This window comes from Carettochelys insculpta, chromosome 7 (assembly GCF_033958435.1).
Source record: "Carettochelys insculpta isolate YL-2023 chromosome 7, ASM3395843v1, whole genome shotgun sequence".
In the NCBI taxonomy this organism is placed as follows: Eukaryota; Metazoa; Chordata; order Testudines; family Carettochelyidae; genus Carettochelys; species Carettochelys insculpta.
The window spans coordinates 72693806-72719930 of NC_134143.1; the positions used below are offsets into that span (position 1 = coordinate 72693806).

At 45.6% G+C, this 26125-nt stretch overlaps 1 protein-coding gene across 4 annotated transcripts in view; it reads left to right on the top strand.

The window, feature by feature from the left end:
* Nucleotides 1-26125, top strand: part of SLF2 (SMC5/6 complex localization factor 2) — a 55137-nt gene that overhangs the window by 9908 nt on the left and 19104 nt on the right. For 3 of the 4 annotated variants that reach the window (XR_012646202.1, XM_074999260.1, XM_074999261.1), the window contains exons 2-7: nucleotides 318-361; nucleotides 3395-4098; nucleotides 5158-5215; nucleotides 21646-22796; nucleotides 24669-24751; nucleotides 25868-25987. Coding sequence is in view for 3 of the 4 variants with exons in the window: in XM_074999260.1 (XP_074855361.1) it covers nucleotides 318-361; nucleotides 3395-4098; nucleotides 5158-5215; nucleotides 21646-22796; nucleotides 24669-24751; nucleotides 25868-25987 (2160 nt within the window). In the remaining variant the exon portion in view is untranslated. The remainder of the gene's footprint in view (nucleotides 1-317; nucleotides 362-3394; nucleotides 4099-5157; nucleotides 5216-21645; nucleotides 22797-24668; nucleotides 24752-25867; nucleotides 25988-26125) is intronic. The other variant, XM_074999263.1, reaches the window with a different exon arrangement.

Genomic DNA, 26125 nt, shown 5'->3' on the forward strand with positions numbered 1-26125 from the left:
AGAATTTGTTTTATCTGTATTCCTTACAGTAGTATTGCTATGAAGAAAATGATATATTTAGGCTTTAATACTTCTGTTTCCTTTACAAAAATCAGGCAAGACACTTAAGACCCCTCACCCCTCCTCCTTCAGTTCATGTATTTGATTGGTCGGTTTTTATTGCAATTTTTTTTTTCGACTTCTGTACTATATATCTGAGTCTGGACTGGAAGTCTATAGATCTGAAGAAATGTCTGTCCCAGGAGAGCTCATCACCTAATAAATCATTTTGTTAGTCTTTAAAGTGCTACATGATTGCTGTTTTTGTTTTTTTACAGAAATCAGTCTATTACAGATTTCTTCAAACCAGCTCCGAAACAAGGTAAGATTATTTTTATCAAAGATCTTTCATACGTGAATTTTCCTAAATTATACAAGTGCAGAAATCCAGCTAAACTTATTTTCGGTTGTGAAATTTATTTACAGAAGATGTAAGCTGTACAACCTGATATATAATAAATGTTCCTGATCAAAAAGGTCTGCTGTAATCCTGAATGAATTGTACCAGGGTGGTAATGGAAAGTTCCAAATTTATTTTCCGTTGACCTTGATTAAGATAAATTGTGGATAGTAACCCAAGCTGTAGCACAACTTATCATTTTTATATTTTCCCCATGAAAATGCTGTTGCATTATTTCAAGTGAATGTTGTGTTACTTAATAGAAGTTTGTGCGGTAAGAGTAAGATGGAATCTGTGGATATGTCTAATGCTATGCAAAAAAGTGTGTTCTTCGGGTATTCATGTGCATTCCAATCAGGTGTTTGTGCTAGAGATGTAAATACCAATTAAAACTGTTAACCAGTTAAACAATTAAAATGCATGGAATCATAAAATACTGGAATGGACTTCGGAAGGTCATTAAGTCCATCCCCCTGCCCTCACTGTATTGGTCAGCTGTCATGGACTGGTACAGAGCTGGTTCTGCCAGGGCTATGATCCTGCCACCTTTGTGTGACAGGTCCTGCCTGTCAGGTACCTCCGGGGTCCTGATCCAGGCCGGCCAGCTGCGGCTGGCTGTCCGTTGGGGTTTGGAAAGGTCCAGTTATCTGGGTACCTATAAGTTGACCTTTTACATCCCTGGTTTGTGCATTCACATGCAAGTTATTCAAAAGATTTTTCCTCTGTTAGCCATAGGTGTTGGCCTTGGCATACACTGAAGTTCCACCTTCATGGTGCCCCTGCTCCTTCTTAGTGCCAGTGACCATTAGCTGGAATTCCCTATACTCTTGTTTGGAAATGCAGCGGTTTCATATATATTTCTGCTTTTCCTGGATCTGGTCACACAATACGTGGGTTGTGTACATCACCTGTCCCTTGAGTCTTTGTCTCACAGTGTGGAAGCTCCCTGGCTGAACCCCTTGAAGTTCGCTTGTTCATATCAGGTTAGACAGGTCCTCGTGGGCAGTAGGAAACCCTCTATGGGAGGCATTTACCTTGCGAAGTGCAGTGATTTTCATTTTGGTCCACTCAGCATAATTTGCCCATCGATACCTGTGATTTTTAGACCATCTCTTCCACTGTAAACAACGGTTTTCAATCTCTTCTATTAGAGTTCAGTTAGCTGCCATCTCAGCTTTCAATCTGTGGGCACAAAGCCATTCTTTGTTCAGGACCCTCTGGCCAGCAATTTTCTACAGGGCCCAGGTGGACTTTAGTTTCAGGTCCAAAAGCTGGTCCCTCCCCAGGATTTCAGCCTAGTCCTGTCTAAACTCATGGAGCCACCATTTGAGCCACTTGTCACATGTTCAATGCTTTGCCTGTCCTTCCTGGTAGCTATAACTTACCCCAGTAAGATATCCGAGTTCCGGGCTGTCACTATGGAGCCCTCTGTATTGTTTTCTATAAGGACAAAGTGCAGTTCCAGCCTCATCCAGCATTCCTACAGAAAAGTCTTCCAATGCCACAAGAAGCAGGATGTCATTTTCCTGTGTTTTTTTTCCTGAACCGCCTTCTAACTGTGAGCAGAGCACTGGCCTTTGTGTTGACAGAACAAAACCATTTGGAAGGTTGTCCCTCCTGTTCAGTGAAGTTGCTGATAAAGTGAAGGGACAGCCTATATCATTTCAGCACATTTCATCTTGTGTAGTATCCTGCATCAAAGGGCGTTGCAGCTTAGCTAGGATACCTCCACCACTACTCTTGGTGCATTCTACCAGGGTGCAAGTTTTATCAGCAGCTTCCTTGGCTTAGATTCCCACTTAAGAAATTGGCAGAGTAGCAACGTGGTCCACTGTCTACACGTTTGCAATCCACTCTGCAATCACCCATTGAGCTAGGGATGATGTAGCCTTCAGGAGAGCAGTGCTCCATTCAGTGCAAAGCTCTGACCCTACTCTCTGAGCTCTGGCTTGGGAATCACCTGATTGGAACGCACACAAACACTAGAAGAAATGAACAGTTACTCAGGTTTTCCTAACTGTTTTTCCAGGTGTGGTGTTCCTGTCTATTCCAAGACCCATCCTCCTGCCCTTTTGACAGAGTAGCCACCAAGAAGGAACTGGCTGGTGGGTGAGGGTCAGTGGGGTGCTGTATTGGGCACCATGGAAGTGTGACTCTAGGGGTTCACCCACGCTGACTCTAGGGGAAAAATCTTCTGATTAAAATGCATGCAGGTGCACAAAGACCTGATTGGAATGGACATGACCAACATGTCTCGAAGAACAGCAGTTGTGAGAGCATGAGTAACTGTTCTTTCTTAATTGGGGTTAGTTAACTAACTTAGAAGTAAAGAGGCACCAACTGAGTTTTTCACTTGTTAGCAGGTTAGAGGCTCTAAGGTTGAGTCTAGATTTCCGAGAACTGTTGGCAAGAGATACGCAAATTGTGTACTACGTTTGCATATTTCTTGCCAACAGCTATGTCCGGAGAGACTCTCCCAACATTTGGCCCATCCACATGGAGCCAAATGTCTGTCATGGAACGAGGAAGAGAGGGATGTCGGCAGAACGCTCTTGCTGTGGCAGACTTCTGCTGAAAGGCCTGCAGTTTCCAGATAGAAGCCTGCAGTTCAGACGTAGCCTAAGGGAGTGTGGCATTGAACTTGAGCTGCTAATTCAAATTAGTTTTAACTCGGGTTAGTGGCTTGATTTCAACCCCATGTTCCCCACAAAGGCTTTTAACTTAAACAGAGTTAAAAGCTGAGTTGCTGTGCCTTCGTTACTGTATTAACTAGGGCTGCCTAACTCATGTTAGCTAACCTGCACTAAGGATGCTCCCTTTCTGAAGTGTGTAGACGTGCTTTTGTTCTTTGACTGTAGGTTTGCATTGTTACTTCATATTTCATTTCTCTTGATAAGAGGGGTGACTAAATTAAATTTTTTTTATTTTTGTATCTCTTTAAATTTGGCTGTAAAGACCGAATTGTATTGTGTTCTCCAGACAAAAGAAATGTAAAAAATGGGGATGTTGGACTCTCAGTCATATGCACAGAACGATATGAAAAGAAAATATCTTCTCAGAAGAAAACAAAAAGGGAAACAATTCCAGTCCAACCAGCAAACAGGAGCCCTGTAATCGACAGCTTTTTGAGAGGAGCTAACAGAGAGAAGGACAGTCCAAATGTTTTGGAGAACAATAGAACATGCCTGGCACCAAGTACAAAGTATCCAAAAGTTGTGGTTCGAAAACTCCTTATGTCTGCATGCCCTCCAAACTATCCTGTGAGAGAGGACAAGACTAGTAGTACAAGAGAACCTGGGAGGAACGAGAAGTGTCAAACTAAGCCAAGAACACCGTTGTTTTATGAAAATGGTAGGGAACAGCGTGTTGAACATATGGATTTAGAGGAGGCCAGTTCACATCCCAGTAAATGGGTTTCGGCATCAGAAGCGGACGTTCTAAACTATGCCAGAAGTCATGGTAATGTGAGCAATAAACCTTTGTGCCAAAAAACAGGACATTCCACAAAGCTCCAGCACAGCCCCATTCAGTCACAATTTCGGTTACCGCCGGAAACTTACTTAAGAGGTGGAGAGCAGAAGCAACAAAGAACAGAACAACCTAAACTGCAGCCCTTCAGCCCAATAAAGGTCTTCTCAAGAACAGAAACATCAAACCAGGTATGTCAGCAAGGGCCAAACCTCTGACCAATATTTCAGGTCAATGTGATTACATAAAGAAGAACTGCGCAATACTGGCTTTTGCCCTTTTGTAATTTTTATGCAGAACGTTATTTCTGACCTAAGCTAAGAATAGATACAAATCAGTTTATCAAACTTTAAAAGCCGCCATTTCAAAACAGAGGACCTCCTGAGTCTGGTATAAAGCCAGTCTCATAATTTGTCATCTTAAGTCATAATCATTGAGCAATAGGTAGGGACGTGGGTTCTCCACCCAGCAGCAGGGGTCTGTTTTCATTGTCATGTTTCAATGTAAACTTGATGCTTCAATGGAAATCGTAGTCCTCTTCTCATTGGTAACCTTAAAGGTGAAGGCAGATGTGTTGTTTTCCTACATCATTACAAGTATGCAAAAAAAGTAGTATAAAGTGGAGTGTATTTATGGAACTGGATTTCTTTTTTACAGCTTGTGTTTTAATAAGGTAGTTTGAGATAAAGCAGTGATCCTTGATTCCTGCATGCCACTTTTTAAGCATTTACAGCTTTACACTCAAGGCATCAGTTCTAAAACTCTGAGCTAGGAATCTAAGTTGGTCATGGCCCTGTTTTTAATAGGGTTAACAGAGCTGGTGTTAGACTTGCTCCCACCTTTGGCTTCAACTTCCATCCTGGGAAGCAGGACTCAGGTTACAGTCCTCCTGCCCAGACCTGAAGCTCTCAGGCTTTGCAACCCTCCCATCTCCTCCTCCAGGATAGCAGGGCTTATACAAGCTCATGCTTTGCTCCTCCCCCACCTTGTGGGATTGTATAGTATTTTTTGTTGTCAGAAGGGGTTCAGAGTGCAATGAAGTTTGAGAACCCCTAAGCTAAGGCATGAGACTTGTTGATGTGAACCTTAAAGCCAAGAGAAACAAAAATCAGTTTTTAAATGAATGGAAATGGCATTGGTATTTTTTTTTCTGAAATGGAATATGGTATTTATTTTACCAATTTGGCAAGTCCTGTGTAATGTGGAGCTCAAACAAGTAACCTTTTTTACCTTTGTCATCTTATTAACAGGGCAATGGATGTGTCGTAAGAAAAAGATCAAGCTCTGCTTCATGGGAGACTGCTTCAGGTAGAACCAGTGCTGATGATGTTGCATTAGTTGGAGTAATCAGGTTACCTCATTTTAATGATAGGCATTTATTAATGGCTAGATTCCTTTTGGAGTTTGAATGCTACTTGTTTGTGCATGAAGATGAATCAAGACTCACAATTTCATAGAAGCTTATCAGTAACAAAAGGTACATCTATACTAGGAAATTAGGTCAAATTTAAGGTTGCTATTTTTGTAGCGCCCGATTTTGTAAAATTGAGGGTGCCTGTCCACACTTGCATGTGAAGTCGATGGAGTGTGCTTCGACTTTGCCAGCAATGCACTGTGAATATCAGTCGCACAGTTCCTGCTGCCCCCTTGCATTGTGGGTTAAGCTCACAGCACCTGATGGGACAAAGTGGGTGGTTCTGGGGGCACGTTGTCAGTCTCCCACGGTGCACTTCTCTTTCCTTTGAAAAGCAGTGGCAAAATGTTTTTGTGCTCTTGCTTTACTGGGTATCTATCTGTGCAAACACCATAGCAAGGCTAGCCTGGAACCTGTCCAGCTTCAAACTGTTGCAGAAGGTATTGTGAGCACTTCACACATCGTGCTGTGGTATGTGTAGAGCTAAGCAGCCTTCAGAGCAATGAAGATTCTGAGGAGGGCACGGACTTAAAAGAATGTGAAACACTGGTGAGGAGGAACAGGGAGATGCTTCCTGTACTTGATGCTTTGTACACTGAGTGTACAAACTGAGTGATTGGGCAGCAAAATGGCAAATGAAATTTAATGTGGGTAAGTGTAAGGTAATGCATGTTGGAAAAAATAACCCAAATTACACGTACTACATGATGGGGTCAAATTTAGCTACGACAGATCAGGAAAGGGATCTTGGAGTTATAGTGGATAGTTCTCTGAAGACATCCATGCAGTGTGCAGCGGCAGTTAGTAAGGCAAATAGGATGTTAGGAATTATTAAAAAAGGGATCGATAATAAGACAAAAGAGATCATACTTCCCCTATATAAAACTATGGTACGCCCACATCTCGAGTACTGTGTGCAGATGTGGTCTCCTCACCTCAAAAAAGATATATTGGCATTAGAAAAGGTTCAGAAAAGGGCGACTAAGATGATTAGGGGCTTGGAAAGGGTCCCATATGGGGAGAGGCTAGAGAGACTGGGACTTTTCAGTTTGGAAAAAAGGCGATTGAGGGGCGATATGATAGAGGTATATAAAATCATGAATGGTGTGGAGAAAGTGAATATAGAAAAATTATTTACCTTTTCCCATAATACAAGAACTAGGGGACACCAAATGAAATTGATGGGTAGTAGGTTCAAAACTAATAAAAGGAAATTTTTCTTCACACAGCGGACAGTCAACCTGTGGAACTCCTTGCCCGAGGAGGCTGTGAAGGCCAGGACTCTATTAGGGTTTAAAAAAGAGCTTGATAAATTTTTGCAGGTTAGGTCCATAAATGGCTATTAGCCAGGGATAAAGTATGGTGCCCTAGCCTTCATAACAAGGGCAGGAGATGGATGGCAGGAGATAAATCACTTGATCATTGTCTTCTGTTCTCCTTCTCTGGGGCACCTGGCATTGGCCACCGTCGGCAGATGGGATGCTGGGCTCGATGGACCTTTGGTCTGACCCAGTATGGCCATTCTTATGTTCTTATGTACACAGTGGACCACCAGTTCTGGTGCCTTGAAACAAGCTCAGACTGGTGGGACTGCATTGTTCTGCAAGTGTAGGATGATTAGCAGTGGCTACAAAACTTAGGTATGCATGAGGCCACTTCTGTAGAGCTTTGCAAATTGCTTTCCCCTGCCCTGAAGCACTCCAGTACCAAAATGAGACCTGCTCTGCCAGTTTAGAAGCAAGTAGCAATAGCTCTGTGGAAGCTTGCAGCGTCAGCCTGCAATGGGTCAGTGGGAAATCAATTCAGAGTGGGCAGATCTATAGTGGGGGGATGGTGTGATCCAGATAGGCAAGGCAGTCGGTACCCTTTTGCTATGAAAAACAGTGACTCTGGGAAATATGCAGGACCTAGTTGGTGGTTTTGCCATGATGAGGTTTCCTAACTGCAGTAGGGCGACTGATGGAATGCGAGTCTCTATATTGGCACCAGATCGCCTTGCCGCAGAATACGCAAACAGCAACGGGAACTTCTTCATGGTGTTGTAGGCATTGTTGGATTAGAAGAGTCGTTTTGCCAACAACAGTGTGGGATGGTTGGGAAAGGTGCATGCATGTTTAGGAACTCTGGTGTGTTGAGAGAGCTGCAGAATTGAACTTTCTTCGCAAGCCATAAAATCACTGCTGGAGACAAGTAACAGAGAGAAAGCCGTGCTTGTCTATACACTATCAAAACAAAAGAGCAGTCAAGTAGCACTTTAAAGACTAACAAAATAATTTATTAGGTGAGCTTTCGTGGGACAGATCCACTTCTTCAGACCATAGCCAGACCAGAGCAGACTCAATATTTAAGGCACAGAGAACCAAAAATCGTAATCAAGGTGGACAAATCAGAAACAAAAGTATCAAGGTGAGCAAATCAGAGAGCAGAGGGGCAGAAATGGAAGAGTGAGTCAAGAATTAAATGAATCTAAGTATGCAAACAAGCCCCTGTAATGACCCAGAAAATTCCCATCCTGGTTCAAACCACATGTTAATGTGTTGAATTTGAATATACAAGAGAGTTCAGCAGCCTCTTTTTCAAGAGTTGTGAAAATTCGTCTTCAGTAAGACGCAAACTTTTAAGTTATTAACAGAATGGCCCACTCCATTAAAATGCTGGCTGACTGGTTTGTGGATCAGGAGTGTTTTTATGTCTGTTTTGTGCCCATTAACTCTGTCTAAGAGGGTTTGAAGTCTGTCAGTATACAAAGGATCTGGGTATTGTTGGCACATGATGGCAGAGATGATGTTAGTTGAGGAACATGAGAATGTGCCCATGATTCTGTGAATAACCTGGTTAGGTCCAGTGATAGTATCTCCAGAACAGATACGTGGACAAAACTGGCAGCAGGCTTTGTTGCAAGGAAGAGTTCCAGGACTGGTGTTCCTGCGGTATAGACTGTGGTTGTGGGTGAGAATCCTCATAAGGTTGGGAGGTTGTCCATAGGAGAGAATGGGCCTGTCACCCAGGCCTTCTGGAGCATGGCATCGTGATTAAGGGTAGGTTGTAGGTCTTTAATAATTTGTTTCAGTGGTTTGAGTTGGGGGCTGTAGGTGATGACCAGTGGCGTTCTGTTCTTAGCTGGAGACAAGAAGGTGCCAGTAGTGATCCTAGGAGATCTAGGTTTCCTCTTGCTCCGTTTGCTCATGAAGCCATGCACAGGCAACCTGGACTGCGGTAAGGAGCAGTTCAGCAACCAACTGAGTAGTGCTGAATGGTGGTAGAATGTGCGTTTGGCCATTTAAAAGCCAGGTTCAGGATCCACTTGACTCAGCCCTCAGTGAAAGCAATGTTCCCCTCATGGTGGCAGTCTGCTGTGTGCTTCATAACTTACATGCAAAGGAGGGGGAAAATTTTCATGCCGGGCTGGCAGGCTGAGGCAGATCACCTGGCCATTAATTGTGAGCAGCCAGACACCAGGGCACTAAGGAGAGCACAGCGAGTGGCACTGCTAATCAGGGAGGCTTTGAGAAACATCTTTATGAATGACCAGATGTAACATGACAGTCATGTCTGTTGCTCTTCAGGAGGTGCCTCCTGTATGATATGCACTGGCCTGGAAATCCTGGAAATCTCTCCCCGTACACCAGTGCAACAGAAACAGTAAAGACACTGTTTTTGTGAGCTTAATCATTTTTATTGAGGGGGCAGTAAAGGACTTCGTGGCAGGAGCCTTCGGTGTGGGTACGCAAGGGCAAGAGGCTTTCCCCGTCAGAGGTGGGGGAACGTTAGCCTTCTGCTCTGAGAATCATCCCTGGGAGTGGAATGCAAGACTGCTCTTGACTTCTCTCCTGCCCCGCTTCCGCATTTTGGGGTGCTCGTAAGGGGAGGGTGGGGAATAGAGCAAACCCCCAGTGTGCACCAATTTTCAGTTTGCGCTTAACTTACATTAATGCGAGTTAAGTGCAAATCAAAAGTGCTCCAGCCCCCCAGCTGGGGGAACCCAGTGGGCAGACAGCTGCTGCACTGGGGCGTCTTGCCTGCTTCCCCTAGCTAGGGGGAGCCGTGGAGAAACCACACGTGGTTCCTGCCAGTGGTGGGCAGCCGGGAGCCAGGCTGCCGCTTGGTTCCCAGTTTCCCCTGGCTTGCGGGACCTGGGAAACTGACCAGCATAATGCTGGTTAGTTTCCTGGGTCCTGCTTATGGTGGGAAGATGGGAACCAGGTGGCAGCCTGGTTCCTGGCTCCCCTGTGCTGATGGGCCTCAGGAAACTGACCAGCCATGTGCTGGTCAGTTTCCTGGGTCCCACAAGCAGCTGAGGGAGGGGAACCAGGCTGCTTCCTGGTTCGCACTCCCCACCACTTTGGGAGCCAGGAACTAGGCTCCCCAGCTTATGCAAAATGTAAGTTATGTGGGGGTTGCGAGAAAAGCAAACCCTGCGTAACTCCGTGGTCTACTGTATGGTGAAGAGAGTACGTGGTTCATCATGGGCTTACAGTGGGTCTCTGGGCTGTTGTACCAGGCACATCAGGAGTTCTGTTTGCTGCCTTGTCATCTGTCTCATCTCCTCCTGGATCCAGACTTCATCCTCTCTGCACACCCACCTGTCTTCCCTATCCGCCTCCTCTCCTGCATCATGGTTCTCCTCCATGCATTTAACTGTGCCCTCTCTGTGCAGGCATTTTTCATACGTTCTGGGAACATATCTTCCTGTGATTGTTTTCATAGAAGAATCTCTATGGTGCAAAATAGGGATGTGCAAGGACAGATTTTGGCTTTTGAGAGTCCTCTGTGTAGCAGGTAATACACAGAGATGTTAAGGGACCTGACTGACTCAGTTGGCTTCCAGTCACTTTAAGGTACAGATTTAGAACCACAGGCTTCAAAGCATTCCCGAGAGTCTGTGGCAGTGGTGATCACCACATATTTCTCCTCCCTGCTTTGCTTGGACCTTGAGCCTTTCCCTTCCCCCAGGGAAAGGCTGGTGGGGGAGAAAACAGGCATGGCCATGTGGCTTGCACTATCAGGGTTGTGTGGCTCTCATGGTTGTGACGTGCTCACCTCCTCCACAATTGGCTGAGACAGTGAAAATTTCCCTTCCCCGAGGAGCCCAGGGAGTGGGTGCTCTAGGCATGGCATAGCAGCTTGTGCTATCGTAATAGCTTAATGCTACTGCACCTTGCAAAGAGAATAACAAACATTGATAAGGAACAGATACTGACCGAATGTGGACAGAAAGCTGGTCTGAATGCTGCATCGCTCTGTGGTGCAGTGGCGTCAGATTACTTACTGGTGGCTTGATGAAGAAATGTGCCCTATCAGGGAGGTTGGAAAAAAGCAGGACTCCATAAAAACCTCCAAAGAATTAGAGCACCTGTCTGAGAGCTTTATGGAGGGAGGATCAGAGCTCCATCCCCAGACATGTTAACAAGTTGTTCTAGGGGCTCCAGGCTGTGTATATACAGGGCCTGCCACAGGTCACCTAATTGGCTTAACATGCTTGTAGCATAATTAAAAGTGAGAAATCACCAGAGGTTCTTCCTCGAGTGTCCCTGTGGGTGCTCCACGATAGGTGTCGGGCTCGCCCCGGTGCCGCAGGTCGGATCTTTCCAGCAGTTTCTGCCGGACCGCACATGCGCCGGCGCGCGCCGCTCCCTTGCGCACTCCCAGCCACGTGCGCGATCCAGTCCCCGCCAGTTCCTCTTTAACCGCCATCGGCTGCAGACAGAATCTGCTCAGGCTACAGCCAGAGTTAGCGTATTTAATGTTTTTAAAGTGTTTAGAGTTTCTTTTTCAGTCTTTTAGCTTAAGTTAGCTTGTTGTTGTTTTCAAAAAAAAGAAAAAAAAGAAGAGAGAGTAAAAAGTAAAGTTTTACAGCCTTAGTAGCAAGCGGAGCAGCGGAGGCCCGGGGATGTAAGGCCATTAGGCCTCCTGCTGCGGCAGGCTGAGTCCGAGAGGGGAACAGGCACAGAGAAGGTGCTAAGTACCCTATTAACAACTCAAAGACTCACCACAAGGTCCTCTTCAGGATTCAAAAAGTGTGAGTCATGTTGCAAAGAGATGCCGGCCTCCGATGGGCACAGTCAGTGCATTAGGTGCCTCGGGGAATCTCATGTCACCCAGAAATGCTCCTTCTGCGCAAAGCTCACAGCCAGAGCAAGGAAGGACAGAGAGGTGCGGCTGAAAATGCTGCTCTTTGACAAGGCCCTCCAGCCAGATGCGCCGGAGCGGCCTCAGCAGGAGGGACCCGTAGGGGCCCATAAAAGGAAAGCTGCTTCCCTAACCCCATCAGCGCAAAAATGGAGGAAGCTTTCACCAGCCCGATCCCTGCTGGCAGCCACAGCAAGCGGGATGGGTGGAGTGCATAGCCCCCAGCCGCAGTCACAGCTGAGTGGTGGCGGCGCGGAGACGCACGTGGCAGAGGCTGATCCTCCGATAATCAAACAGCCGCCCCGCACCGCGGGCAGGACGGCAGCCAGGCAAGCGCCGGAACCGGCGGCACCACAGCTAGCAACACCGACCCCCAGGTAACCGGCGGTGCAGAGCTCGCAGGCACGCGGCCTGCAGGTACCGGGGGAGGCCACCCGCGTGGCACCGCAGCGGAGCGTGCCGAGCGCGGCTCAGACAGCGGGGCCGAGATCCCCGACGCGGAAAGGGGCGGAGCCAGCCCCACAGGGGAGGGGAAAGGCAGCACAGAAAACCCGGCACCGCAGCCCTTCTCCAGACAGGGCTGCAGGGCTACTCGCTCTAAGCCCTCCACTTATGCTGCGGACTCCAACGAGGTGGCAGGGGTCACCTCCAGTATACCATGGCTCGGACCACCATCACCCTTCCTGGGCTTCACCATGGCTCGGACCACCATCACCCTTCCTGGGCTTTGAACCCCTGGAGTACTGCCACAAATCAGTCTCTCCATTATCTCAATCACCCAGACGATCTCGCTCCCCCAGACGCAGGGTTATGCGCCTCCAGAGTGGTCCAGGTCTCCATCTCCGGAACAGTGCCCGTGTTGCCATGGTCGCCCCTATCACGCGGGGCATAGACACCATAGGCATACTCCCAGGGACAGATCCCCCCAGACGGTTCAATATCCCCGAGGGCAATCGCGGACGGGGACGGAAACGCAGATATCTCAGGGGGAGTTGATTCTGGAACCACGAGATTTTCCCTCGCAAGTATCTAGCGAGAGGATGTACCACCGTCAACAGGACCCAGAGGGGTCCAGAGAGGATTACCCTAGCGGTTCCTCGCTATCTTCCCCTGATGAGGCCACGGCCCCAGGGGATGTCCATCCTCCGGACGATCTCAAACAGTTCCAAGAGCTGTTTAAAAGGGTGGCCCTCACGCAAGGCATCCAAACAGCAGAGGTGCAGGAGAAACACCATAAGCTCCTTAAAAACCTGAGACCTCCGGCCTCTTCCAAAATAGCTATTCCGCTTGATAAAGCAATCATGGAGTCCGCCACCACAATATGGCAGACCCCTGCGTCCACTCCACCTATAAACAAGAGAGCGGATAAGAAGTACTTCGTCCCGGCAAAGGGCATGGGGTTCCTGTTCAGCCACCCGCAACCAAATTCTCTGGTGGTGGAATTGTCTCAACAGAGGTCGAAAACTTCTCAGTACAAGACGGGGAACAGACAAAGATGCCAAGAAATTAGAGTTGTTCAGCAGAAAGGTCTACTCCTCCTCTACCCTACTGTTGAGAATGGCGAATTACGCAGCGCATCTAGCGAACCATAATTTCGACAACTACTCCAGGCTGACTTCCCTCATGGACTCGCTTCCAGAAGACAAGAAGCCAGTGCTCAAGGCCATTGTGCAGGAAGGCTACGCAGCCTCGAGGACAGGAGTTCAGATCGCCCTAGACGTAGCGGATACGGCAGCATGCTCAACAGCTACAGCAGTGGTCATGTGCAGGGAGTCCTGGCTCCAGACATCGGGTATCCCGAGGGATCTGCAGGCGAAGATCGTTGATCTCCCGTTTGACACGCAGAAGCTGTTTGCTGAATCAACCGACTCGGTCCTTCATTCCAGTAAAGACTCAAGAGCTACTCTCAGGACCTTGGGGATTTACACCCCTCCACACAGAAAGAAAAAGTATTACCCCCAACAAAGACGATACCAGTAACAACCACAGCGTCCCCAGTACCACAGGGGCTACGAGCAAGGGTGACATCGACATCAACAGAACCAGCAATACAGAACTCCCAGGCGACGTTCCCAACAGAGCCGTGCGTCCTCGGGGCAGGGCCAAAGGCCACAAGTTTGACACACAGATCGAGGGCTGCACTATCACTACCATCGCGCAATGTCATCCGAAGCTACTATTCCACCATCGCTTCCGACCATTCTACGACCAGTGGCAAAAGATCACCACAGACAAATGGGTACTGGAGATCATAGCCACGGGTTACGTGATTCCCTTCCAGTCGCTCCCACCGCCACGACCTCCACCCAGACCCCACCTAAAGGACGCCTCCCACGAAGTGAGACTCAAGCAGGAGGTAGACCATCTTATGCTTATAGGGGCAGTGGAAAGAGTGCCAGAGCAACTCCGAGGGAAAGGGTTCTACTCAAGATACTTCCTCACAGAGAAAAAGACAGGAGGCTGGAGGCCCATCCTAGATCTTCAAGGCCTCAACCGGTACTTGCGCAAGCAACGCTTTCGGATGATCACAGTCGCCTCTATACTTACGGCACTGGACGATGGAGATTGGTTTGCAGCCCTCGACTTACAAGACGCGTATTTCCACATAACTACTCACCCGGCTCAGAGGCGTTTTCTCCGGTTTATGGTAGGCAAAGAACATTTTCAGTACAAGGTTCTGCTGTTCGGCCTCTCCTCGGCCCCCAGAGTCTTCACCAAGACCTTGGCAGTGGTGTCAGCCTGCCTGCACAGACAGGGGGTGTTTATATTCCCATATCTGGATGACTGCCTACTGAAAGGGGCCTCAAAGGAGGAGGTACTTCGTGTGATACATGTCACAGCAGACACGTTCTCTTCGCTGGGCCTGGTCACCAATCTGGCAAAATCAAAGACAGACCCCGCACAGGACATAGAGTTCATAGGGGCACGTATAAATTCCATCACAGCAAGGGTTTATCTACCAGATGCCCGCTTTCGCGCCATTGGTTCCCTCGCGCAAGTCATCACCTTCAGCCCTACGGTGCCGGTTCTGACGTGCTTACAGCTGCTGGGCCACATGGCAGCAGCAACGTTTGTGGTGCAGAATGCCCGATTGCATATGTGCAGCATGCAGCGCTGGCTGGCGAGCGTCTACAAACCGGCAGCACACACTGTCCACAGGGTGGTATCGCCCATGACAGAGGTGCGCAGATCCCTGCAATGGTGGGTGAACCCCAAGAACATGCTAACAGGGGTGCCCTTTCACCAACCACAAATATCTGTTTTTCTCACTACCAACGCCTCCCACATAGGGTGGGGAGCACACATGGGCGAAAAGGTGACGCAAGGACTGTGGTCTTCCACGGAACAGTCACTGCACATAAATATACTGGAGCTCAGAGCAGTGTTCAACGCCTGCAAACACTTTTGAGACCATATACAAGGCAAAGTAGTTGGGATCAGTACAGACAATCCCTCCACCATGTTTTATATAAATCGGCACGGAGGAGCTCGGTCCTGTGCCTTATGTGCGAAAGCAGTCCGATTGTGGAACTGGTGCATCGCCAACAATATAACCTGGAAAGCCTCGTATTTATCAGGCGCTCACAATGTGAAGGCAGACCAGCTGAGCAGGCGCTTCACACTCACACACGAGTGGCAGATCCGTTCTGATCTGCTACGACCGATTTTTCACACATGGGGATTTCCCCAGATAGACCTGTTTGCCACTCAACACAACAAGAAGTGCCCACAATACTGCTCCAGGGCAGGACTGGGACGGGGGTCCCTGGGGGACGCATTCGCGATCTCGTGGAGGGGCCCCCTGCTCTACGCATTTCCTCCCACAGTGCTTATCCACAAAGTCTTGCAGAAAGCCAGGAGAGAGAGAGCCTGAATGATCCTAGTAGTCCCAACGTGGGATCGACAGCAATGTTTCCCCTTACACCTGCGCATGTCAGACCGTCCACCGATGCCCCTCCCCGTGGCGCCGGATCTGCTCACGCAAGCCCAGGGGTCCATAGTGCATCCACACCCCCGAGGCCTGCGACTGTAAGCATGGTTAATCCATGGCTCAGCTCCCTAGAGAGCACGTGTACAGAGGGAGTGCAACAAGTCCTAGAAAGTAGCAGGAGGACTTCCACCAGGAAGACCTATAAGCAAAAATGGACTTGATTCACTGCATGGTGTTCTACCAAACAGCTAGCCCCCCTTGCTGTGCCTATACCTGTAATACTAGAGTATTTACTGGACCTCAGGAAAGGTGGACTCTCCCTATCCTCGTTGAAGGTCCACCTTGCCGCTATATCGGCTTTCAGACATGAAGAAGAAGGGCACACGGTGTTTACCCATCCTATGGTTACCAGGTTCCTCAAAGGGCTGGTAAACCTATACCCCCCTCGGAAACCGCTTCCACCTTCGTGGAGCTTGGGCCTGGTGCTTAATGCGCTAACGGGACCAGTGTTTGAACCGTTAGCCACGGTTTCCCTCCGTCTCCTTACGATAAAGACGACCTTCCTTCTTGCAATCACGTTAGCTCGCAGGGCGAGCGAGCTTGCGCCAGTTATGGCAACGCCACCCTGCACAGTATTTTCCAAGGAGGCGGTAACCTTACGGCTGCATCCAGCCTTTGTTCCCAAAGTTTCTTCAGAGTTTCATATTAACGAACCTATGGTTTTACCCTCGTTTTATCCAAAGCCTCATAACTCCAACAAAGAGGCGCCCCTACACCTCCTGGACGTAAGGAGGGCGCTGGCTTTCTATATAGACAGGACTAAGTCCTTCCGGAAAACGGATAGACTCCTAGTCTCTCTCGCTCCCAAATCAAAAGGAGAAGGTCTCTCTTCGCAGAGAATCTTGAAGCACATCGTATCCTGCATAAAAATGTGCTACGAACTTAGACTCCTTTACTGGCCCCGCCTAGGGCTCACTCCACTAGGGCGGTGGCGGCATCAACAGCTTTTTTCAAGGGCATTGCGCTAAAAGATATTTGCAGAGCGGCGACCTGGTCATCCTATGACACCTTCGCCAAGCATTATGCCCTTCACAGGGTATTCCAAGAGGATACCCGTCTCTCGACAGCGGTCCTCTTGGGGACAAGCTGCACATAAACCAATTACCCACCTCCTATCTTGGATTACTGCTGTGTAGTCACCTATTGTGGAGCACCCACGGGGACACTCGAGGAAGAAAGAGAAGTTACTCACCGTAGTAACGATGGTTCTTCGAGATGTGTCCCTGTGGGTGCTCCACCACCCGCCCATCCTCCCCACTTCGGATCTCTGTTTAGTATTTTTCAGGAGCATCCGAGGCAGTTGGTCAAGGAACTGGCAGGGACCGGATCGCGCACGTGGCCGGGAGCGCGCAAGGGAGCGGCGCGCACCGGCGCATGCGCGGTCCAGCAGAAACTTCTGGAAAGATCCGACCTGCAGCGCCAGGGCGAGCCCGACACCTATCGTGGAGCACCCACGGGGACACATCTTGAAGAACCATCGTTACTACGGTGAGTAACTTCTCTTACCCTGCCTACCATCAGCTTTCAGCTGCGAAACGTCCTGGGAAGTGGGGGTGAGATCCAAAGTTTAAAAAAAAGTCCTGGCTGTCGGTAAGATCAGCTCCTCTGATCGCCTGCTGACTGTTGTTATTGTCCTCTTCTTCAGCCTCTCTGTGTCTTCCTTGATATTTCCAGAAGCTGCATGAGGGCTTTCTTGGGAGGTATTCATGGACCGTTCGGGGACAGTGGTTTGGTCCCCCCCCTAGAATCCCAGGCAGTTGCTCATAGAAGCATCATGTTTGTGGTGATGACCCAGAGCATCTATTGCTTCTTTTGTCTTCTGGTAAAACTGCTTAAGCACCTTCATTTTCATGCGGCACTGCTGTGTGTCCCTGCTGTGTCCTTTTTCCACCAGGCCCTGTGAGATCTTGGCATAGATTACTGTTTGTTTCTGCTTTGTAATTCTGCCAGCACAGCTTCATTCCCCCATACAGCAATGAGGTCCTGGATCTTCTGCACACTCCATGCTGGAGCTCAGCTGACCCTGTGGATTCATGGCCAGATGTTCTGTTGAGGTGTGCTGCCTGCTCTGCTCGCCCTGCTGACCAAACAGGAAAGGGAATTCAGATTTTCCTGGGCCATTTTCTGCACAGCTGGAGAGCAGTGGAGCTGAAAGTGGTGGCTAGAGTGGTCACATGGGGACACTTGGACACCTTTTAAGACCTAAGAACATCCTATTTCACAACACTCCATCTGCACTATAAAGTTGACCATGCAAGGTGGATTTTGGCAATATTCATTGTGGAAAAGCAGGAATACAAAAGTCAATCTTAGGGTCTTTGATATTCAGTGAAATGGACTCTGTAATGTGGACTGATTTCTTAAAAAATCAGCTCAAGTTAACAAAATTCTACTTAATCTTTTAGTGTAGACCAGGTCTAAGAAACTGAACTTGAAACTGTACCACAAATATTATGTGTTTGGTTTTTTTTTAAAGTAATTTCAGTTCATCAAACCTAACTGTTTCAGCCTGATAGCCATGGTTTGGTGTGTTGTGGCAAAGTTGAACAATGACTTGGAGCTTCTGAAAATATTAAAATACAGTAAATAATTGGTGCTGTGGCAATGTCAGTCTCAGGACCTTAGAGAGTCAAGGGCTGCTCGTAAACTCAAAAGTTTGTTTCTCTCTGACAGAAGTTGGTCCAATTAAAAATATTCTCTAACCCGCCTTGTGTTTCTCTGGTATATAATTAAATCAGGCTATAATGTTGTAGAAACACCTGTTATGAGTTTGCTATAAAAGATTTAAGTGTGAATAAGTATGGGAGACACAATTCAAGACTAATTTGGAAATTCTGCCTTTTTGTTTTGCAAGTTTTGTTTTTTGTGTGTATTGGGGTATGTGGGGTTAAATAAAGATTGGGGCAAAAGCTGTATGTCAATAGGGGGACAGCAGGAACAGGCATGTCTGTTGATTTTTAGGTGTGTTTGGTTAACCGTTCCCTGTAAGCCTAGACAGATAAGCCACAGCTTTACCAAGAATGGAACTTTCAGTGAATGCTCCTGTGTTCAAAATATGTTGTTTTCTTTCCCCTTTCGCCTTCCAATCTGCTTAATGAATGTATTCAAGGTCATAGCTCCTGTTAGCTGCGGACAGAGAGTTTGCACTTTAAAAACCACATACTGCAGCCAAAAGGCTGTCTCTCTGTTACTATTCATCTCTAAAAATGGTTTTACTTGAATATATTGCTTTCCTTTTAAACCAAAAAATTATGCTATTCAGTATATAGATGTTGCATAAACTGATTTTAAAAAGATGATTAAACCAAATCAGGAAAACTAAAGTAGCTCCATTCAAATCAGTGGAATTATTTTGAGTTTTCATTAGTGTTAATAAGAGCAGACTTTGGTTTACTTTGCGCATAGGTCACTACAAGTAATGTTCTTTTGTTTTTGCTTTCTTAAAGTCATACTTGCTGTAGCCTACAAGAATGTCAGCCTATATTATTTATCTTATTCTTGTTTCATGACCTTGTATATATCTTTTACTGTTTCCATCTACCTTTCACTTTTTCCTTTTTAGCAATGATAGTGATAACACTAATAGCAATAATAATCCCCTAGAGAGATCATGCTCTGTAAGACATTAGCTTTAGCTAGGTAGGTGTGGGCAACTGGAAATTTCCAGACAGAGACAGATGGGGGAAGCGCATCTGCGTTCCCAGACTTTAGCAAGTAGATGACATTCTTACCTTGTGTGGTGTTGAAAGGTACCAAGATGTTATCGGCCCATCAGGTCAACCAGCCTGGTAATTGCACAGGGAAGAAAGGTCACCAAGGGCTGTTAAATAGTATCTTTTGGTTTCTTTCCCCACAAATGCCCGTTTCTTCTGAGATCTCAATAAGTTATCTTCTTTCTACCAGTACTAGTCTTTCTCTAAAATTTTAAAAACATCAAGAAGTCCTGTGGCACCTTGTAGACTTAACAGATATTTTGGAGCATAAGCTTTCGCGGGCAAAGACCCGCTTTGTCAGACGCATGAGTGGGGGCGGGGGGCGGGTTACAGAGGAGAATTTAAAGAGGGAATCTCAGTAAAGGGGAGGGCCAGAGCTGACAAGGCCTGTTCAGTCAAGGTGGATGTGGCCCATTATTGGCAGTTAATGTGGAGTTGTGAACATCAAGAGAGGAGGAATCAAGTCAGTTCAGTGGGGGAAGGGGGGATGTGGCCCATTGTCAATTGCTAATGTGGAGGAGTGAACATCAAAAGTGGAGAAACTGCTTTTGTAATGGGCTAACCACTCCCACCCAGTCTCTGTTCAGTCCTTGGTTGATGTAGTCAAATTTGCAAGTGAATTGCAGCTTTGAAATTTCTCTTTGCGGTTTATTTTTGAATTTTTTTTTCTTTTAGGCCTGCTACTTTTTAATCTGTTACTGAGTGTTCGGGGAGATTGAAGTGTTCTCCTACAGGTTTTTGTATGTTGTTGTTCCTGATGTCTGATTTATGTCCATTTATTCTTTTACGTAGAGACTGTCCAGTTTGGCCAATGTAAATTGCAGTGGGACATTGCTGGCATGTCCCCCCGACTGAACTGACTCAATTCCTCCTCCACATTAACTGCCGATAATGGGCCACATTCACCCTGATTGAATAGACCTTGTCAGCTCTGGCCCTTCCCTTTACTGAGACTCCCTCTTTAAATCCTCCTCTGAAACCCCCACCACCCCACTCATGCATCTGACAAAGCAGGTCTCTGCCCATGAAAGCTTACACTCCAAAATATGTTAGTCTATAATGTGCCACAGGACTTCTTGTTGTTTTTGAAGATACAGACTCCCTTGGCTACCTCTCTGATCTAAATTTTTAAAGTTTCCTCTGTTCTCTCTCTCAGCTCTCTTCACCAAAGGAGTGAGGCTGGTTCTTCGGCTCCTTGAGTCCATCAGGAGTGTGAATATGGTGTTATTCTGGATACAGTTGTAATCCTATTCTGTTTTTATGTTACTAATCAAGGTGAATTAATCTGTATGTAACCACTATCTCAGATAGTTATTTGTAAACCCCATGAAGTGTAATAAATCCTGTGTTGCTAATACATCGTTTGTAGTGTTCACGTGATTGCTGCAGGTCCTGCAATCTACCTCCATATAAGAGCTCTTTTAGCTCCTCCTAGGGGTGGTTTGTGGTATAGGGCAAACCTAGAGGTTTTTAGATCAGATTTTTTGAGCCATTACCAAAAATCAGTCCTACCCAAATTCCTGACTCCTGGTCAACAATTACCTACAAAGTGAACACTACAAAATTAATGTACAGTTAACAGTGTGAAGTATTATGTCTGTTTGCTAAATATCAAAATATAGAAAAATTCACAGTGTGTGTTAGACCATTAGTATGCAGAGGAACAGTGCATGTGTCCAGCTCCCTGTGTCTCAGGTGATTTCAAACTCGGCTTTGGAAGAAGACACCCTTGGGCCTTTTTTCTAAGTTGTAGGATAGCGTCTTCTAACACCTCCCCTCGCACCAGGTCTGAGGTAAAAATGAGTAAATTAGAAATTTGGAAATAAACCCGGACCAAGATCCTTTAACCAAAAGGGGCTGGGATCTGTTGTGTGTGTTTGCTGTCATGCTTTTAATTGATTTTGTTTTGTTTGTTTTTTTCAGAAGCCAGGATGTAAATAAATAAGTTTTTGAAATAAACTACTTCAGACTTAGGCATTTTCCTCTATTCTCAGTCTGGACTACTGTACAGGGAGGTCTAGGTTGGATAGAAGGGAAAATATTGTATTAGGAGGGTGGTGAAGCACCAGAGTGGGATACCTAGAGTGGTGGTGGAATCTCCATCTCTAAAGGTTTTTAAGTCCTCTCTTGACAAAGTCCTGACTGGGATGTAGGGGCTGGACTTGATCATCTCCTGAGGTCTCTTCCAGGCCTAGGATTCTATGGTTCTAACCTATTTAATTCTAGCAAATGGGACAGATGCCCCAGTATGATATCGAGCTCCTTCTTTAAAATAAACTTCCTAATTCCATGGCCAAATTAGCTATACGTAGTAATGCACCTCTATAATTTCAATTGAAGATAATTGACATTAGAGCAAATACTGTGGACTAAATGAGAGAATTGCCATTTGTGTTGACTGTTCTCACATGGTTGTAAGTTTTATGCATATTTTGTTAAAAAAAAAAAAAAAAAAAGTTAGTGTTCAACTTTTTTCAAACTTTTTTCACAGATGATTCATCTCAGTCAAAGCAGGTTTCAAAATCTGAAGTTTCTTCTCGAGTTCTATCAAAGTGGTCATCTGAAAAGGCTATTAATGTATGGGAAAAACCATCATTCCACTCAATTTCTTCAGGACTGTCCAAACAAAAAGAACTACCTGGAAAAAGAAAAAGAATATCTGGGAATATGGATTTGAAAAGTTTAGGAAAATCTGTGGCAGAAAGTTTGAATGATTCTCATTTCAGCAGCTCATCTGAAAAATGCAAAAATAGAAAGTCTGAAATCATTGAAGACGTTGTATTAGAGACTCCAGGTGGTGGAACTCTGCAGCCAGAGAATGCTGCTGTGTCAAATAGAGAAGACGTGTCTCTTTCAGAGGACTATTTTGACATAAGCCACAAAAGGGAAAAAGAGAAGCCCTCACATTCTGGACACACTGCTAATAAAAATGACCACATCTGTGGTACAGATGCCAAAGAAAATAATTTCCAAAAAGTCCGCTCACCTGTCCTCTTAGAAGAGTCACCATCTTTTTCTCAGGAAAAAGCTGCTCTAAAGACTTACGTCCATGAATTAATTAAAACTCAGTCAAACTCCACATGCACAGAAGAAATGAAATGCCTACATTCTTCTTCCCGTAATCCAAGTGCTAGTTCATCTGCAGCGTTGGAAACTAAGAAAGAGCAAAACCGAGTGAGACAGACTGAACCCATCCTTTGTAAAGCTGATAATGTGCAACTTCCTTCAGATTCTCCCAAGAACTTTACTAAATCAAAAGAGAATACTGTAAAGACTCCAGAAGGTAGTTCTAACTTGCTTTCAACGGAAATTCTTGAGAAGCCTTTATTTGGCAAAATTGTGGCACGTTCGCTGTCTCTTAAAGATGGATGTTCAGCTAACAACCCTAGCTCTTCAGAGCTCTCAAACGAGTTGAACATTGAAAGCTCCAGCATAACTTCTGTGATGAACAGAAAATTAAGCAACAGTTCTGATAGTGAAAATGAGAGTTTTGATTACAATCTGGACAGTGAGGAAGAAGAAGGGCTCTTACCACTGCAGGATATTCTGTTCTCCAGTTCAAAACCAAGTTGTGGAACTCCAGAGGGATCTTGTCTTGAAGATGCATCACAGGACACCTTAACTCCATCACCCAAGCTTCCTGTAAGTGGCTAATATTTTTTTCATCTGAGTCAGATTTGTCAGTGTTTGATTCATCTGCTAGTTCAGTGTTTCCTATAAAAGAAGAACCTTTTCTAAGTGAAAAATCTTTGGCTGTAAAACTGGATAGTCAGTGTACCAACCTGATTCTATAATGCCATATCATAATACATTATGCCACACTGGTCCTTTTGTTATCTGAGCATAAGATAAATAAGTTTCATTGGCTTTTTCCCTTCAACTTGAGCATATTTGGCAGTTTCAGGGGCTCTGTTTTCCTTTTACCCTTCCCATTAGAAAAGAAACTGTACATTTTCATGTTCTCCTCAATGTGGCAAGATCCTTCCTTGGTCCACTTCAGGTCTTTTGGGAGTTTTTGTTGGGCTGGCTGCTGAACAAGCTGTTTTCCAGTCTCAAGAAGTTCATTCCACTCCTGATGAATTTCGTAGGAGTTAGTGAGCTCTGAGAGCTCAGAAGATAGACCTGTGAGTATGAAGTGTTCTTTGAAGTGTATCGGACAATCTTACTGAGGGAGCCTGAATTTCAAGGGCCCTGAGAATATGTAGCACCTTACGAGAGGCACCACAACTCATCCTGCAGTCAGTTCTCCTTTTTTCTTCAGTCTGTCCAAAAGAGTAAACCTATTTTGTGATTTACGTGGGTACTTTGTGATTAATTAATATTAGGACTTCACAGATTATTTTTTCAGTAACAGCCTGGCAAAAAAGACCCTGCTTTTTTAATTTTAAAATTTTGTAATAAAATATTAAGGAAGGTTGACAATTGAAAGCACTTTTAACAGAATGCTAATTACCTGGAAAACAGCTAAATTTTTAAAGCCTTGTTTATAAGACAGTAACTATCACAACTACAGAAAATAATTCTGTTTAATTCTTGAAGTGTGTGTGTGTGTGTGTGTGTGTGTGTGTGAGAAAATTACAAATATAACACATGCATAATGACCATTAATTTGAAGCACCTACTAGATCAGATGTTTGGTCACATGCATTTACCAAAAACATCTTGCGTAGTATGTGTCTATAAAATTAAATGTACACAACAGATGCCACTCAAGAGTTGCCATGACCATATCTTTAGTGAGATATTTTCCTGTTGTGTTTTTTTTTTTTTTTAAAGAGGGCATGCACACAACAATCTAGAACAAAAATCAGGGTGGGAGAGCGTCAGTCCAATTCAGGAGCCTGTCTCAAGCTGAGTTTCTAAATGTTAATCTAATGCAGCATCTAGTAAAAAGGTGCCTTTTCATTCTACACCAAAATTTTCCTTTTAGTTTCTGTGATTTGAACCCATCTGATTCTGAACCCTGGGGCCCAGTATGTTAGACTTTTTTCTATTGGCAAGCCTTAATTCTCCTCAGCACTTCTTTGGTAAAACCTGGCCAGATTTAAGAAGTGAAGGAGTATATTTGCTTAACTTGTACCTGATGCCTTTCACCGCAGTGTGCCACTCATTTTACATATCAGTTAATGAGGTGTGAAGAGGCTGTAATTTTTTGCCCAGTGTCATACAGAAAGCTTGTAGTTGAACTGCAAACAGAAATAAGATCTGAGGTGGTAAGATCCATGCTTCATTTGCTGGTAACGGCTGTCTGTCAGAGCAAACAGTTTTCTGCCCTTTGCAGTTGGTTGTGCATCTGTGAAATGGGGCTCTTTGGCTTAGATTTGAAGGCTATTTAAAGATTGCCGTGCTCTTTAAACCCTCTTGCTTTGTCAGGACCACTTTTGTTTCTAAGGTCAAGTTCTTATATTCTCTCTCCTTCAGCTGGTGAATTAAATTGAGTGCTACCTTTTGTCTAGCAGTGAATCATCTAAAGACTTTTTCCTGGTTTAAAAAAATCATACCACTTCATTTCAGCTTTCTAAGCTTCCTGTGGTGAGTCACGTGTCTTATGTGAACAGCCTAGAGCATCTCTTGAAGGAGAAGGAAGAATCCGAAAGGTTAGCATGTTTGTTATGTTAAGGTAAATCAATACTTGTGGAATCATGGTTCTTTATTCCTCCCAGAACAGGTACGGCATGAGCAGTGCCAAGATTTGGGCATCAATGCCTGTGTGCCTTAGCCAGTACCTAGAGCAGTGTCTCTTAACCCTTAAGCTGCGTGTGGCCCAGTTAGCGCGTGATGGTGGTCCAGCTATCTACTAAAGGCTGCTGGACTAGTGCTGCAGGGTCCAGGTTCCTGGTGGGGTCGGGGGCTGCTGGATTGGAGCAACCACAGCTTGTAATCAATTAGGGCTGCATCCAATCAATTAGGATCTTTCCAAGATGTCCTGAAGGCAAGAGGTATAGGCTGGAATGGGTACTGATACCAGTCTGTGATGATGGGTGGTGAGTGCTATTGATAATGTAGCTGGTACTGAACTTGAATGTAGAAGTAAAGTCCAAAAGGTAATGAAGTAATATGCAGTTTTCTTCCCATTGCTCTTACCTTTTTAAATAATAATGTCCTGATATTCTTATCAGATCATATAGCCTGTGTTCCCTGTAAGTTGGGCGCTTATGCGGCTGCCCAGGAGAGGTTCATTTGCTGCCCAGATGACTACCACAGCTAGGTTTTTTGTTTCTACTGGTGGTGTACATTTTCATATGCCTCTGCACATAAAATTATTCCACACATGGATGGAAAAAGTTAGCGGGACCATTGCATCCAGCTATAGTAATCTTCATCCCATTTTTGTTTTAAACTGATAAACTTGCTAAATATACTCTTTGACATATATCACATTATAATGTGTGTCACATGATGCTTTAGTCCAAGATCTGAACTGTAATCTGTGACAGTACTTACTTCCACTAGGGATGTAAAAACGGTAGTTTTAACTGGCTAACCAGTTAGAGAGGGGCTGCTCCAGCCTGGCTAGATCGCCTCTTCTCCCCTCCCTTGGTATGGGGCTGGAGCAACCCCCTGCCAGGGACGCGTGGAGGGCTGCTCCCGTCCCTACACCAACCATAGCTGATAAGGGTGAGGCTTATTAGTTAACCATTAACTTTCCTCACTTCCACTTGTGAAAAATTGATGAGCAGTAATATGATGTTCTCCTCTTGCCTCCGTTGCAGGGTAGGTGAACTAGAAAAGCAGCTACAAGAAGACATACAGCAAATTGGACTAAATTCTTCCACAGGAGAGGAAGAGCAAGAAAACTCTGATGAAGATCAGGATCTGTTAGAAGAACACAGGTTTTTCCTCTTTAAAATCACCTAATCTGTTCCTCAGATTCTCTGATCTCCCACACAGACAGGCATACTCAGTGAAATGTGACTTCTGTAGCCTACGCCTGTTCCTTCTTTTGTGGTTTTTTTTAAAATGCAAGCTCC